The sequence below is a fragment of the Bison bison genome, unplaced genomic scaffold (genome assembly GCF_000754665.1).
Source record: "Bison bison bison isolate TAMUID 2011002044 unplaced genomic scaffold, Bison_UMD1.0 scf7180017864172, whole genome shotgun sequence".
In the NCBI taxonomy this organism is placed as follows: domain Eukaryota; kingdom Metazoa; phylum Chordata; class Mammalia; order Artiodactyla; family Bovidae; genus Bison; species Bison bison.
Window position 1 is genome coordinate 2,181,043 of NW_011494744.1, and position 16,162 is coordinate 2,197,204.

At 38.3% G+C, this 16,162-nt stretch overlaps 1 protein-coding gene across 1 annotated transcript in view; it reads right to left on the bottom strand.

Annotated features, from left to right (window-relative positions):
* Positions 1 to 15,750, bottom strand: part of KIF11 (kinesin family member 11) — a 46,082-nt gene extending 30,332 nt beyond the window's left edge. The window contains exons 1-9 of the mRNA XM_010842199.1: positions 15,413 to 15,750; positions 8,817 to 8,949; positions 8,504 to 8,601; positions 8,338 to 8,416; positions 7,072 to 7,257; positions 6,816 to 6,940; positions 4,179 to 4,269; positions 3,364 to 3,606; positions 1,972 to 2,067 (exon numbers count right to left, since the gene is read on the bottom strand). Coding sequence (XP_010840501.1) covers positions 1,972 to 2,067; positions 3,364 to 3,606; positions 4,179 to 4,269; positions 6,816 to 6,940; positions 7,072 to 7,257; positions 8,338 to 8,416; positions 8,504 to 8,601; positions 8,817 to 8,949; positions 15,413 to 15,489 — 1,128 coding nt within the window. The 5' untranslated portion in view covers positions 15,490 to 15,750. The remainder of the gene's footprint in view (positions 1 to 1,971; positions 2,068 to 3,363; positions 3,607 to 4,178; positions 4,270 to 6,815; positions 6,941 to 7,071; positions 7,258 to 8,337; positions 8,417 to 8,503; positions 8,602 to 8,816; positions 8,950 to 15,412) is intronic.
* Between the last annotated feature and the right edge of the window lie 412 nt (positions 15,751 to 16,162).

Below are 16,162 nucleotides of genomic sequence, written 5' to 3' on the forward strand. Positions count from 1 at the left end.
CTTCCAACAACACAAGAGAAGACTCTATACATGGACATCACCAGATGGTCAACACCGACATCAGATTGATTATATTCTTTGCAGCCAAAGATGAAGAAGTTCTATACAGTCAGCAAAAACAAGACCAGGAGCTGACTGTGGCTCAGACCATGAACTCCTTATTGCCAAATTCAGACTTCAATTGACGAAAGTAGGGAAAACCACTAGACCATTCAGGTATGACCTAAATCAAATCCCTTTAAAAAATAATGAATATAAAAATCACTGTAGTGTTTCTCAGATCCTGAAAATTTTGACACCCTTTATCAAGAAAGGTTTGCTCATATAAGCTTCCTTTTAAACAGTCTGATTCCAAGAGTTATTATAAAGCTACAGTAATTAAAGCTGTGTTATTAGTGAGGGACAGACATAAATCAATGCAACAGAATAGAAAGCCCAGCTATTTTGGAAAACAACTTGGCAGTTCCTTAAAAAAAAAAAAAAGAAAACTTATATTCAATTACCATACAACACAACAATTATACTCTTGGGCAATTTTCTCAGAAAAATGAAAATTTACATGTACACAAATTACTATTAACAAATATGATCAAAGCAGTTTTATTTTCAACCGTGAAAAACTGAAATCAGCCCCTATGTCTCTCACATGTGAATCTGACAACAAACTATGTGTGGTGTATACATGTGCCGTGCTGTGCTGTGCTTAGTCGCTCAGTTGTGTCTGACTCTTTGCTACCCCATGGACTGTAGCCCACCAGGCTCCTCTGTCCTTGGGGATTCTCCAGGCAAGAATACTGGAGTAGGTTGCCATGCCCTCCTCCAGGGGATCTTCCCAACCCAGGTATCGAACCCAGGTCTCCCACATTTCAGGTGAATTCTTTAGTCTGAGCCACCAGGGAAGCCCAAGAATACTGGAGTAGGTAGCCTATTCCTTCTCCAGGGGACTTTCCTGACCCATGAATTGAACTGGGGTCTTCTGCACTGCAGGTGGGTGGTATATACATACCAAGGAATATTCCTCAGCATTAAAAAGTAAAGATCTATTGATATGCACCACTCAGGTTAACCTCCAGAGAATTATGCTGAGTGATAAAAGCAATCCCCAAAGTTTACATACTGCATGATTCCATTCAATAACACTCTTAAAATGACAAAGGTTTAGAAAGAGAACAGATCATTGGATAACAAAGATCAGGGTGTGAGGTCAGAGTGGGAAGGAAGTGATTATAAAAGGGCAATGAGGAATCCTTGCTGAGATGGGACTGTTCAGGACCTTGACTGTGGTAGTGGCTCCATGAACCTACACATAACAAAACTGTATAGAACTAACTAAACACACACACATGATTACCAGGAAAATTGAGGAATAAGACCAATGAATTGCTATTAACGGTGTCCCTACAGTGATTACTGTATAGTTTGATAAAATGTATAAAGGATCTCTCTGTATTACTTCTTTCAACTGCATGTGAATCTATAGTTGTCTCAATAGAAACAAAAAAAAAAACCACTACCAATAAAAGGAAAAGACAAGCCAGATTGGGAGGAAATATTTACAAATTATTTCATAAAGGATAGTATGTATAAAATATGAACAATCCTTTACAACTTCATAAAAAGACAACCCAATTAAAAACTGGCAATTTAAATAGATATTTCACAAACGAAGATATACATATGGATAATAAGCATGTGAAAAGATGCTGACTATCACTATTAAGGAAATGCTAATTAAAACTGCACTGAAGTACCATTATACACTTAAATTTTACTGACTGGATAGAGCTTGTAAGGTCATCTATTAGTATTAGAAAAAGCATTTTAACACACAGGGCATTTAATTCAACCCATTAAATGAAAAGCCTTATCAAAGGCAATTTAATAAATTTTTAAAAACAATTATCTATTTCAGTTCCTCATTTTCACATTTGTCAAACAAATTTATATTACTCCATTAAAATTCACAATTACCTTTATCAGAGCTTTCTTGGTGAGTTTCTGGTTAACCTCAGGCTTATTGAGTATGTTCTTTGCTCTATGAGCATATTCCAGTGTACTCAGAGTTTCCTGTGATGAAAAGAAAAGGCCAATTACTGAAGATATGAGAATAAAGTAGTTCTGTTACCTAAAATGTACTATACAATAACATAATAACTTTTGGTTATATCTAATATAAACATTTACCCAGTAATACTACTATACCCAACCTTTAAAAACAAGGAATGTTCTTGAAGCAACTATACTCCAATTAAGTAAATAAATAAGACAGAGGACTGTTTAAAACATCCTTATTTTTTACTCCTCAAGGTTCAGGGTCTTTAACTTTACTATAATTTAATCTAATAATTTTTTGCTTTAGTCTTAAGCTCTATTAAAAAAAAAACCTCAATGAATTTCATCAACTGATGAATAAACAAAATGTCCTATATCCATATTATTCACCCACAAAAAGGAATGAGTTCTGATGCTGCAACATGAACATTGAAAACATTATGCTAAGTGAAAGAAGCCAGTCACAAAAGAACACTTATGGTGTGATTCCATTTATATAAAATATTCAGAATACGCAAAGGCATAGATGAAAGAAAGTAGATTAATAGTGACCTAGGGCTAGAAATGGAAACTGATGGGGAGTGACTGCTAATAGGTTACAGAGTTTCCTTCTAGGATAAAAATGTTTAGATTTTGGTGACAGTTGCATAGCTCAATGAATATAGTACAATCACCTAATTATATACTTTCAATGGATGGATTTTATAGTATACAAATCATTTCTCAACAAAAATAGTTTTTAAAATGAAAGAGGAATTAAGAGACTTTATAAAAGCTTTTCTAATTCCATTTAAAGAGGATAATCCAGTAAAATTAAAGTAGATTTTACCATCTTTGTTCTTTCTTTTGGTTTTCCTACCTGTACCCCCACATCCAGCCCCATCTTTAGTGATCTCTAAGCAGCCTCTAAAGCACTAGTATTCGCTTAACCCACTTCTAAGGCCTCAATTAAACCATCCACTGTTAATGACCACAGCAATTATCTTTGAAGACGGGAAAAATACAACTAAGTAACTAGCTTTTTAAGATTGAAAACTGCCAGGAAGGAGAAAGACAATTTTTCAGCGGTGTTCTCCTCTATGTGTCCACCACATACAATGTCTAGATTATTTTTACTGTAGTATAGAATGAATGAAGCTAATTAGTGAACTCTTAAAAATATTACACATGATAGTTAGGGAATTCTCTGGCAGTCTAGTGTTTAGGACTCCAAATTTTCACTGCTGAGGGCCCAGGTTCAATCCCTTGTTGAAAACGAAGATCCCACAAACCACGCAGCACAGCCAAAAAAAGTGATAGTTAAGACCTTACCTCCAGATTGAGAGATGCAGGAGAAACTGTTGCAATGATAGATGTTCTTGTACGTCCCCCAAGAGAGTCCTGGAGGATTCTAGTCAGTTTAGATTCTCGATAAGGAACATGAGGTGTTCTTTCTACAAGAGCAGTAATAACCCTTCCCAGAGTCAACAGGGACTGATTGATATTTCCAGCTTCCCGAGCTCTCTTGTCAACTGCTCCAGAACGGCCAATGTTCTCACTGCCTGCAAGATCAACCTTGAATTTTAAAAATAAAAATAAGTCCTCAGTCTATGGATTTGGAATAGAAGACTTTCATTCTCATATTGTACATAAAGATATTAAATAGCCAGTAAAATAATTTTCTATAAGTAACAACCCACTACAAAACCAATAACCCAGTGACTACAAAAGTACTGTCTCTAAATACACAATTTTCAAACTGCTCTATGAGGTGATAAAGAAGAAACAGTGGAATAGAACTACCATTTGACCTAGCAATCCCACTTCTGGGTATGTATGCAAAGAAAATGAAAATCATTCTCTCAAAGAAATGTCTGTACTCCCACGTTCACTGCACTGTTAATGATAACAAGGTATGGAAACAGCCTAGGTACCCACTGACGAATGAATAAAGATGTGACATGATGTGCATGCACACGCACACACACACAGACACACACACTCGAATATTATTCAGCATGAGAAAGGATATCTTGCTACATTGTACATTTTAAATACATAATTTTATTTGTCAGTTATACCTCAATAAAACTACAAAAAAAAGAAAACCTGACAGAATGAACAGTGGTATTACAGTTGATGCTTACCAAGTTCAACTTTCCAATTTTAACAAGCTCCTCTCCATCAACTGTAGTTTCTTTCATATGTATTGTAACAGAGAAAACTGAGTGAGATCGACTAGAAAACAAGACCAAGTTGCCCAATCATTATAATGCAAAACATTATTTCTTTCTGTAACATAATGAAAACAGCAAAGAAAGATCTAAATCCACCAGGGTAGAGAAAGATAGTATCAGACAGGATATCAGTAAGATTTTGGAAGACAGTGGATAGATAAAATGATGCTAGGTTTTGGCTTTCTTCCTCCTGCTGCCTGCATAGAGGAAACCAATAATAAGCTACCTGAAAACAGCTTAAATGACTTAGAATCCTCAGGCACTTCTGAAAGCTGGATGTGGAATAATGTTTGAACAGCTGCCTGGTGTGTCAGAAGAGATGGCTTGCAACTGATCTAAGAACCACTTGAAATATCATTACCTTAAACTCAAACAGCATCAGGCAAGCCACCAGATCACTCCCCCTCAGTGTCAACTGTCCTAAAAGTACATTGCTCTGCCTTAAGAAGGTCACCAGAGACAGGTAGGTCCTTCCTCTGAACAGCACAAACAGTAAATAGCAGTGTTCACTGAAACACCACAAGTAATCACTGCTAGACTACAAGGTTTTCCAAAGTCCTTCTTAAGCTGTATACTGACACTCAACTTTTATCTTAGTGATATAAAAAACAATACAGACAACCAAAGACAGCATTCCTTTCTGTATCAATATCTGATGAAGAACATTATGTTTGTTAATGTCATTGATGGTTGGAATATGGTAATTTCTAATTTTCTCATTTGTACTTTTCATGTGACTTGGAAAATTTTATAAGTATCATTTTTAAAAAATTATTTAAGTTATTTTAAATAACAGAAAAAGGGAGGGACAGAGGGAAAAATATAAACTATAGATTTGAATTATAAAATTAATCTCATGTTTTCCTACCATTATTTGCCCAGGAGATCAGTCCTGGGTGTTCACTGGAGGGACTGATGCTGAAGCTGAAATTCCAATACTTTGGCCACCTCATGTGAAGAGTTGACTCATTGGAAAAGACCCTGATGCTGGGAGGGATTGGGGGCAGGAGGAGAAGGGGACGACAGAGGATGAGATGGCTGGATGGCATCACCAACTCAGTGGACATGAGTTTGAGTAAGCTCTGGGAGTTGGTGATGGACAGGGAGGCCTGGAGTGCTGCGATTCATGGGGTCGCAAAGAGTTGGACACGACTGAGCAACTGAACTGAACTGAACTGAATTTAAGATAATAGGACTAATGCTATTAAGCATAAAAGTCAATTCTGATTTTGGAAAACTGAATCATGTTTCTTTTCTTTATCACATACATTGATAAGAAGATATCTTTACTGCAGTCTTCAGTGAAAATTAGGAAATTTTAAATTATTCAAATTTACAGAATAATGGGAATTTTATATTTCAGAGAAAAGTATTTAGAGAAAGAAAATTTCTTAAATTCCTTCTTCCAAAGTCTAAATCAAATGAAGTTATAAAGCAAACATTTAATTCAAGTGGAAACTTCATTCTATGATTTGTTTATAATTCCATTTTTAATGGAAAGCTATTACAGGAAATTTAATTTAAATTATAAAACAACCCATAATTCCATGATACTGATTACTTTCATGTTATGCTATTTTTCTTCTTTCTTTAAATACACACATATTTATATAGAGCTATATTATAATTGTTATAGCATATTGTAGAAATGTCCGACTATAAGAGAGCAACTATAAGAGAGCAAGACCTCAAAGTCATTTTGCAGTTCAGGGAAAATGATATTCAAGTAAGTTTAACTACCTAAAGTAACATATTTAGTTAACTGCAGAACTGGAACTAAGCACAAATACCTAACTCCTAATCTACAACTCTTTCAATTACATTCTGATATTTCCTTCAAAGATGAGGGAAAAAAAAAAAATCACCTCTGATTTGGTAAAGTGCATTTGTAGAGTCTGGGATTCATCTCATAAGGGATACTATCAAATATGCCTCTTTCTCCCCTTGAAAACCTGTATTAGTGATCATGTGTATTCTATTAGTGATTATATGTCTTCCTACATTAAAGTGAAGCCATTTGAGAAGAAAGAAGTCATGTTGTACAACCTAAATATATAAAATTTTGTCATTTATACCTTGATTAAGCTGGGGGAAAAAAAACAGGCCATTTGGTTTTCTTCTAATCTTTACTCAAAAAAGGGATTTTCAAACTGTATTCTAAGTATCCTTAGGGGCTCCAGAAAAGTACTCAGGGCAAATCTCCTGAAGGCTGAAGAAGTAAGCCCCTGAGTATCCCACTGCCAAATCAACTACCCCAGCCACATTTTAATCAGGGCTCCCATGTATAATTTCATTTGGGAAAAGAAATCTTCTACTTAAAAAAACAATAATTCTGCGCAAGTTTAACTTGTCTTTGTCCTCCTTTCAACATTCTCCCAACACTGGTGCTCTCCTTATAAACCTCAAGCCAATCGCTAAGGCAAGCAATCCAGCACACGATCTAGCTGTGTGGCTCACATACTTGACATGCCCCAATGTGATTTCCCAAGTTTGGATATTCTTCTTGAAAACAAAATGGAGCAGCGGGGGAAACAAGGGCTTTCTTACCTAGAGTAGGCGTTCATCAGAGTTGCTGCGGTTGTCCTTTTTGCTGCCCCCTTCTCCAAAATTTGATAGACTTCATCCTTGTTGTGTACTGTGATTTCCTCTAAACCTTTGATTATCACTCCCCTCTGACCAAATATCAGAAGAGCACCCATTAAATTGGTTAAAAAGAAAAAAAACATATATATATATATATGTATTTCTCAAAATATCACACATTAACATTTGGAGACATTTCATTGTCAAAGACTCAAGTTACCTTGTTACGGGGATCATCAAACATCTGCAGTCTCTCAGAAACATCAGAAGATGGATTAAGGAGATCAAAGAGCTCTTCATTATAGATTTCCAACAGCGACACTTTCACTGAAAATTCAGTACCGTTATCAGTAAGTTTCTCAAAAATTTGATGAAGAGTACGTGGAATTATACCAGCTAAAGGATCCTGAAATTATAATATTAATAAAGACTTAAAGAATACCATTTACTGCAATAGTTAAAACACACATATAACAAGGGCCTCCTTTATAGCATATTTAAACATAAATATGTCAAAACAGGTTTAAAAAAAAAAATCAAAAAACTAACCTAATGTTAGAGAAGCCAAATCATTTACAAGCCATTTACAACAATCTGTTCAATACCAATTATTCTTCCTTACACCTTCCACAAATCTGTCATTCCAGTCAGCTATTTCATGCCTGAGCATTATACAGAAACCAACTGAATCAAGTTCCTTATAAAGCCAAGTTCAATCATCCTCTCCAATTTTTCTCATGAGAACATAGAACCATTCTTTTAATCAGAAAAGTGGCTCATCTAACAGTATTCCCTAATTCCGACATGAAACAAAGTTGTTTCTCAAATGTCTAATTATCCTTAATAAAACTTATGACTCTAAATTTTGAAACTGTGCTTTAAGCCTAGTCCATATTTTCTATGATTACAATTCCATAACACTATTACCCATGCATAAAGTAAGTTAATGCCCCAACCACTAGAAGAAAGGATCTACCTAAATGTTGGTAATTTGGAAAATATTAGTCATTAAACTCATTTAGGTTTAAACACATTTGTTTGTGAAATGTACTATGTGCTTTCTATAATCTTCAGCAATACAGTGATCTTAATTTTATACTCAAAGTCATCATTAATAAAGTACCATACTGCTCCCATGGTTGTGCTAACTTTACAAGACTCACTCCCTCACTGCAAAGCCTTCCTCTTCAAGTCCTACTCACATTCCACTTTCCCACAATAGTCTGCTCCAACTCTCTGTCCCAAAGAGACACTTCTCTCATCATCTAACTGTACCATATGTATTGCTCCTCTCTCCCAGTAAGACTTTATGTTTCTTAAACAGAAGCCATTACATATACTTTAATATCATTATACTAGTAGTTTATCCTAAATTCATGTTTGACATGGTACTCTGATCTATTTCAGACAGAGGCGTCCAACCAAGTTTTATTCTGCTGCACTTGAGCCACTTTAGAGACAAAAGTCTGATATAAACAATAAATACCTCCTCCCAAGTATACTCTTCATTAGGGGACCTTTCACCTTCCATTGTAAAGGTTTTTCCAGTGCCGGTTTGGCCATATCTGTCAAAATTAACAGAAGTGTTAAACAAAAAAAAATGATTACATGCATCTAAAACTTTTCATCAATTTGAAAAGTGTTTAACTCACGCAAAAATAGTGCAATTATAGCCCATAATAACTTCATCCAGAATTGGACAAACAACACTTCGGTAAACATCAATTTGTTTAGTATTTGCTCCAAAAACCTAGCCAAAAAACAAAAGGCATTTCTTAAAAAAAAAAAACTTCAAAATTACCTTAATTTAATATATTAACTTATCCAGCCCACTAGAAACCATTTGACAACTCAAAGGATCAACTGCAATTTCTAACTACACCAGAACCTACAGAAAATATACGTACTAGGATAATTTTACATTAGTGGATAATAAGAAGTAGCAGCACTTTAGGAAGTAAGTACCATATCAAAAGTGTATGTTTTCCTTGAGCTTTTGTCCGCCAGTCCTCCAGTTCGAACACTAACTTCTTTCCGCACATGATCACATTCTACTACCGAATGGGCATTAGCTTTCCGCTCTGCCAAATTAAATGGTCTGTAAAATGAAACATACAAGGTTATTCAAGAACTCTTTTTTTAAAAACTGTTGTTATAGTTTCAGGTCAACAGCTAAGGGACTCAGCCATACGTATGCTGCTAAGTCGCTTCAGTCGTGTCCGACTCTATGTGACCCTATAGACGGCAGCCCACCAGGCTCCTCCATCCATGGGATTTTCCAGGCAAGAGTACTGGAGTGGGGTGCCATCGCCTTCTCCGCAGCCATACATATAAATGTATCCATTCTCCCCCAAACTCCTCTCCTATCCAGGCTGCCACTTAACAGTAAGCAGAGTTCTATGTTCTTGTGCTTATCCATTTTAAATATAGCAGTGAGTCCATGTCAATCCCCAACTCCCGAACTATCCCTTCTCCCCAGCAACCCTAAGTTTGTTCTCTAAGTCTGTGAGTCTGTTTTGTAAGTTAAGTTCACTTAAGAATTAAGAACTCTTAGTTATCAGGTTACTGATGACATTTTTGTTAATATCTCAGACAAGAACAATGGGAAGTTTTAACCACACTGTTGGTGACAGAGATTAAATGGGGCCTAAATGACACTGCTAAAGCAGACAGCAGAATTTTAAGGGTTTCAATTGCCAGAAATAAAATTAGTTTAAAAAGTTTTGAAAGATATATACAATTCTGACAGTTTCTTGGAGTAGATGCTAAGAGAATTAATTTGTAAAAAAGGTGAAACTTATTTTTCAGAATTCTATTTCCAATGTTCCTAGAATCCGGCCAAGTTAGGTTATGATGTATTAGAAAGAACATGCCAAATTTGCATCCAAAATATTAACCTGCCAAGGGATAAGTGGCACAAAATTAAAAATATATTAAAATAATGACTAATACATAGAGCGCTTACTACGTGCCAGGTACTCACTGTTCCAAGTATTTCACATGTGTTAATTCAATCTGTCCTCAAGACACTGAGGTCTAGTGGGGAACATAAAACAAGTGATTATAAGAGAGACGATGTTTAGTAAGGGGAAGTAAAAGGTGCTGTAGGAACTTACAGCAGAAACCTAATGGGGCCTTGATTAGGGCAGAGCAGGATAGAGGAGGTGTGATGGGAAAGACTCCATGTGAAGTAAAATAAGATAAATGCCTCCTTAGGCATTTCAGTAGAATGAGGACTCTTCATCCAGTCTGCCTGGGCAATGGAGCCCTTTGTGCCTGTCTCCTCATTTGAAAATTAAAAGGTTGGTAATAGTACCAACCTCAAAATGTAGGGAAACAAGTCCTATGTAATTTACTGTTTCCCCAGCATCTACTACTCTGCTTAGCAGACACTCAAATATTAATAATATCTGTTATACTACACTGCTTAATAAATGTCATCCCTAGGGGAAAGAAAAGGAAAGCTAAAAAGAACCACAGTCCACAGAGTAGCATCCGTAAGATACTGAGCACAAATCTGAGCCAAAGGGAGAGGTACTCTTGCCCTGAGTTCACTTTTCCCATTCATTATCACATACTGTGACAGGAAATGCCAAATAGGAAGTTATCTTTCCCCTCATCACTAGACTAACCAAACTGCTGTTTATGTTAAGGATACCTCAATGTCCCTGTCATGCCCCACCCCCATGTTTGAAAACCACATTTGTGATCCTGAGAAATCTAACTCAGTAACTTCCAAGTAATATCTTGTCATATTATCATTTGTTAAATGTACTGAAACCTAACAATGCACAAAAGTCACAGTATCCATAACTGCTCTCCTGTGGTTAAAGCTTTTCCAATTGGTCTAATCTCTCGTCAGGATGTGTGATTAAGTTACCAAATGAATACCATTCAAGTTATTTGGGCAAAGTAGTAGAAATTCCCACAAATCACACATTCCTAAAAGTTATCAAAGCTCCCACAAAGGAGCTTTAGGGACTGTTTATAGCTGCAATAAAGAGTACTGTCAACCAACTATTTTCCTATCCAGACTTCTTTAATTAGAAATTGCAAGGTTGCTGCTGATGACACTAGCAAAACCATCAATTGTACTTGGCCTTCCCTGGTGGTCCAGACAGTAAAGAATCTGCCTGCAATGCAGGAGACCCGGGTTCAATTTCTGGGTGGGGAAGATACCCTGAAGAAGGGAATGGCTACTCACTCGAGTATTCTTGCCTGGAGATTTCCATGAACAGAGGAGCCTGGCGGGCTATAGTCTATGCAGTCGCAAAGAGTCATACACAACTAAGCGACTAACACTAATGCTTTCACTACAGTCATATTAAAATTCAAACAACTAAAATGGTAAGACAGACTGAAGATTAAAAAAAAAGTCCTGTCCACTAAATTCATTCATTCACTCCATAAATATTCATATAGCTACTGTACAAGTAAAGAACATCATAAAGATTGTATTCATTATAATCAAAAAATGAAGTCATCTCTCAAAATTTTGCTGATTTCTTAGGTTATCACAAAGATTGCATTCATTGTAATCAAAAACTGAAGTCATCTCTCTTAAAAATTTGCTGATCCCTTGGTGGTTTAGTTGCTAAGTTGTGTCCAACCCTTGTGACCCCATAGACTATAGCCTGCCAGGCTGCTCTGTCCATGAGATTCTCCAGGCAAGAATACTGGAATGGGTTGCCATTTCCTTCTCCAGAGGATCTTCCAGACCCAGGGATCAAACCCAGGTCTCCTGCATTGTAGGCAGATTTTTTACCAACTGAGCTACTAGGGAACCCCTTAGGCTGATCTCTTAGGTTATTACAAACTGTTGCCATTAAAAGTTTAAAACTGGGGAGAAAAAAAAAATCAGACAAGATTACGTGACAGAAACCACATGTAATCTGAAAAGCCTAAAATATTTACTATGTGGGCCCTTTGAGAAAAGATTTAATAACCTTCAAGGGCATAAGTTGTTTATTTAGTAAAGTTTAAGGACACATGCAAAGAAACAGAGTAAAACAACAGAATGGGAAAGACTAGAGATCTCTTCAAGAGAATTAGAGATCCCAAGGGAACATTTCATGCAAACATGGGCTCGATAAAGGACAGAAATGGTATGGATCTAACAGAAGAAGAGATTAAGAAGAGGTGGCAAGAATACACAGAACAACTGTACAAAAAAGATCTTCATGACCCAGATAATCCCGATGGTGTGATCACTCACCTAGAGCCAGATATCCTGGAATGTGAAGTCAAGTGGGCCTTAGGAAGCATCATTATGAACAAAGCTAGTGGAGGTGATGGAATTCCAGTTGAGCTATTTCAAATCCTGAAAGATGATGCTGTGAAAGTGCTGCACTCAATATGCCAGCACGTTTGGAAAATTCAGCAGTAGCCACAGGACTGGAAAAGGTCAGTTTTCATTCCAATCCCAAAGAAAGGCAATGCCAAAGAATGCTCAAACTACCAACTGCACAATTGCACTCATCTCACACGCTAGTAAAGTAATGCTCAAAATTCTCCAAGCCAGGCTTCAGCAATACGTGAACCGTGAACTTCCAGATGTTCAAGCTGGTTTTAGAAAAGGCAGAGGAACCAGAGATCAAATTGCCAACATCCGCTGGATCATAGAAAAAGCAAGAGAGTTCCAGAAAAACATCTATTTCTGCTTTATTGACTATGCCAAAGCCTTTGACTGTGTGGATCACAATAAACTGTGGAAAATTCTAAAAGAGATGAGCATACCAGACCACCTGATCTGCCTCTTGAGAAACCTGTATGCAGGTCAGGAAGCGACAGTTAGAACTGGACATGGAACAACAGACTGGTTCCAAATAGGAAAAGGAGTACGTCAAGGCTGTATATTGTCACCCTGCTTATTTAACTTATATTCAGAGTACATCATGAGAAACGCTGGGCTGGAAGAAGCACAAGCTGGAATCAAGATTGCTGGGAGAAATATCAATAACGTCAGATACGCAGATGACACCACCCTTATGGCAGAAAGTGAAGACGAACTAAAAAGCCTCTTGATGAAGGTGAAAGAGGAGAGTGAAAAAGTTGGCTTCAAGCTCAACATTCAGAAAACGAGGATCATGGCATCTGGTCCCACCACTTCATGGGAAATAGATGGGGAAACAGTGGAAACAGTGTCAGACTTTATTTTTGGGGGCTCCAAAACCACTGTAGATGGTGACTGCAGCCATGAAATTAAAAGACGCTTGCTCCTTGGAAGGAAAGTTATGACCAACCTAGATAGCATATTCAAAAGCAGAGACATTACTTTGCCAACAAAGGTCCGTCTAGTCAAGGCTATGGTTTTTCCAGTAGTCATGTATGGATGTGAGAGTTGGACTGTGAAGACAGCTGAGCACCAAAAAATTGATGCTTTTGAACTGTGGTGTTGGAGAAGACTCTTGAGAGTCCCTTGGATTGCAAGGAGATCCAACCAGTCCATTCTGAAAGAGATCAGCCCTGGGATTTCTTTGGAAGGAATGATGCTAAAGCTGAAACTCCAGTCCTTTGGCCACCTCATGCGAAGAGTTGACTCATTGGAAAAGACTCTGATGCTGGGAGGGATTGGGGGCAGGAGGAAAAGGGGATGACAGAGGATGAGATGGCTGGATGGCATCACTGACTCGATGGACGTGAGTTTGAGTGAACTCCGGGAGTTGGTGATGGACAGGGAGACCTGGCGTGCTGCAATTCATGGGGTGGCAAAGTCAGACACGACTGAGCGACTGAACTGAACTGAACTGAAGGACACATTGGGCTTCCTAGGTGGAGCAGTGGTAAAAGACGGCAGAGACACAGGTTCAATCTCTGGGTCAGGAAGATCCCCTGGAGAAGGAAATGGCAACCCACTCCAGTATTCTAGCCTTGGAAATCCCATGAAAAGCGGAGCCTGGTGGGCTACAGACAATGGGGTCACAAAGATTCGGACACAATTGAGCACACACACACACACCACCACCACACCAAGAACAGAAATCTTTGCAGTAGGAGGGCTATTTGAAAAAGAAAAGGCTAATTTGAAGAGAAAAACATCTCTTTATACTGAAGTTATTGTAAACATTGGACACTAAGCACTTTTCATTAACAATAAAATAAATCTCTTTTAAGTTAAGGCTTTAAATGTATGGAGGTAATAAACATGAAATTCAGGATAATGTTCAACTCTTAAGGTAGAAGAAAGGGATGTGGAGGGATACAGTGGGATTCTAGCTGTAATGATTCTTCTGTTTCTAAACAAAGATGCTTGTTATATTCGTTATATTTTTTTATAGGTCTGACCTATTTTTTAACTCACAATAAAAATGAAATTAAAGAAAATAAAGCCACATAGAAAAGGTAATACTGCCTGACTTAATTAAATGATCAAAATCATATAAAAATTTGTATTGGAATATGGGCTGGTTTTTTTAATCTTCAAGACAAGTAACTATTAACAGAGGCCCGAGAATGCAATTGGTAATTGGCTAGACTTTGGGTTACCACCAAGTGTCTTGTCAGGCACCTACTTTAGAGTTAGCTATTACCTTTGATACATACAACTCAAGCCACCAAAGCTGTGTGGGCAATAACCTAAGAAAGTCTGTTAATACACTTTTAAAATAACCTTTTAATTTTAGAATACGTTTGGATTTACAAAATAGTTTCTGAGAGTTGGTAGAGTTTTTAATATCACAGCAACAAAAATAGACACACAAAATACACATATACCAGCAAACTGTGTAGGGTGTCTAAAAAGCCAAATCAATCCAATATTTGGTTAAGCAATAGATTGTACAAGTATGTTCTTCCTCTCCTGAAGTGAAGTGAAGTCGCTCAGTCATGTCCGACTCTTTGCGACCCCATGGACTGTAGCCTACCAGGCTCCTCCGTCCATGGGATTCTCCAGCCAAGAATACTGGAGTGCGTTGCCATTTCCTTCTGGGAAATGATGCATAAACTAATCAGGAGAGAGCTGAACACCTTCACCCACCCACTGGAAAATGTAGCACAACTTTAGTTGTCTCCTTGATTTTTTAAAACATAAACTCATTCTACAACTTCAATTTTAAAAACAAAGATGTTTATTTTTTTACTAAGGATTAAGAAAATATTACTTCTAGAACAAAGTGAAGAGGTAAATGATTACTTTTTTAGAGATGATGGACAGGATGATAATAACAACTTAAATGCTAAAACATCTGTTTAGTAGGTGTGCAGTCGTTTCCAAACTGATCAACTGCAAGGAGTGGCATACAGAATGACACCTAAATCTTTGTCGACAGTATTTTTTAAAAAAACACATTTCACTGAAGAACAGCGACGAACTTCTCCTCAATAGCAGTTTAAACTATAAACTCAGATACAAATATCCTTTCTTCTGGAAAAAAACAAAACAAAATACTAATTTACTCCTCACAGTAACCTGGTGTCATTTTCTCGAACAGAACGCAGGAAACTAAGAAACAGGAAGGTCTGGTTCCTTCAGAAAATAGCCAACAAAATCCCTCTTCTCGGCCCGCGCAGGAAGGAGCCCGGCAGCAAAGCCCAGGGCTCGAAACCCTGCAAGCTCGCCCTACCTGCATCGCACCACCACCTGGATGTTCTTCCCCTTTTCATCTTTCTTCTTCGCAGATGAATTCGGCTGAGACGCCATGACTGTCCCCTAAGAAGGCCGGGTCACGGACTCGCCGTGGGGCGTGGAGCGGCTCGGCGGCCGGCGCGGACCTAGGTGCCCTCCTCCCCTGCCGGGTGCTGGCGTGCCCGCGGAAACTGCTACCCACCAGTCACGGCCACCGTGACTGGCCGCGCCGTCTGCCCCGCACCAGTCCGAGCCTTGGAATCACAAACCTAGTCTCCGCCCGAAGCCCAGGAAACCGAGCAACGACTCGGCGCCTCAATTTGAAAAAGGAGCCGACCGGCCGGGCCAATGGCAGCGCTGGGGCGCAAAGCACCATGGGACGCGGTGTCGTCACCAGACCCCCGCCCCTGGGGCGTGGCCCGCGGGAAAGTAAATAGCTGGTCCGAAGGTGCCACCCTGGAACGTGTAGTCTTGTGGGAGACTCCCCGTGAGTAATGTCACACGTCGACGTGGTCTTGCTCAAATTACAAAACGTCTCTAGGCCAGAGTTTCCTCATCTGCAGAATGGGACTGATAGCAACTGTCTCACTGGTGAGGGTAAATAGTTCAGACTAGAAAGACCCTGTAAGCGCTGGGGAAACCTAGCGGTTATTGTAAATGAAATTAGAGAATTGTAAGACAGTGCTGTGGAAGCACAGAAAAGAGAGGTCCAAAGCAAGCCCCTTTCTCGGAGGAAGCGTCCAGAATC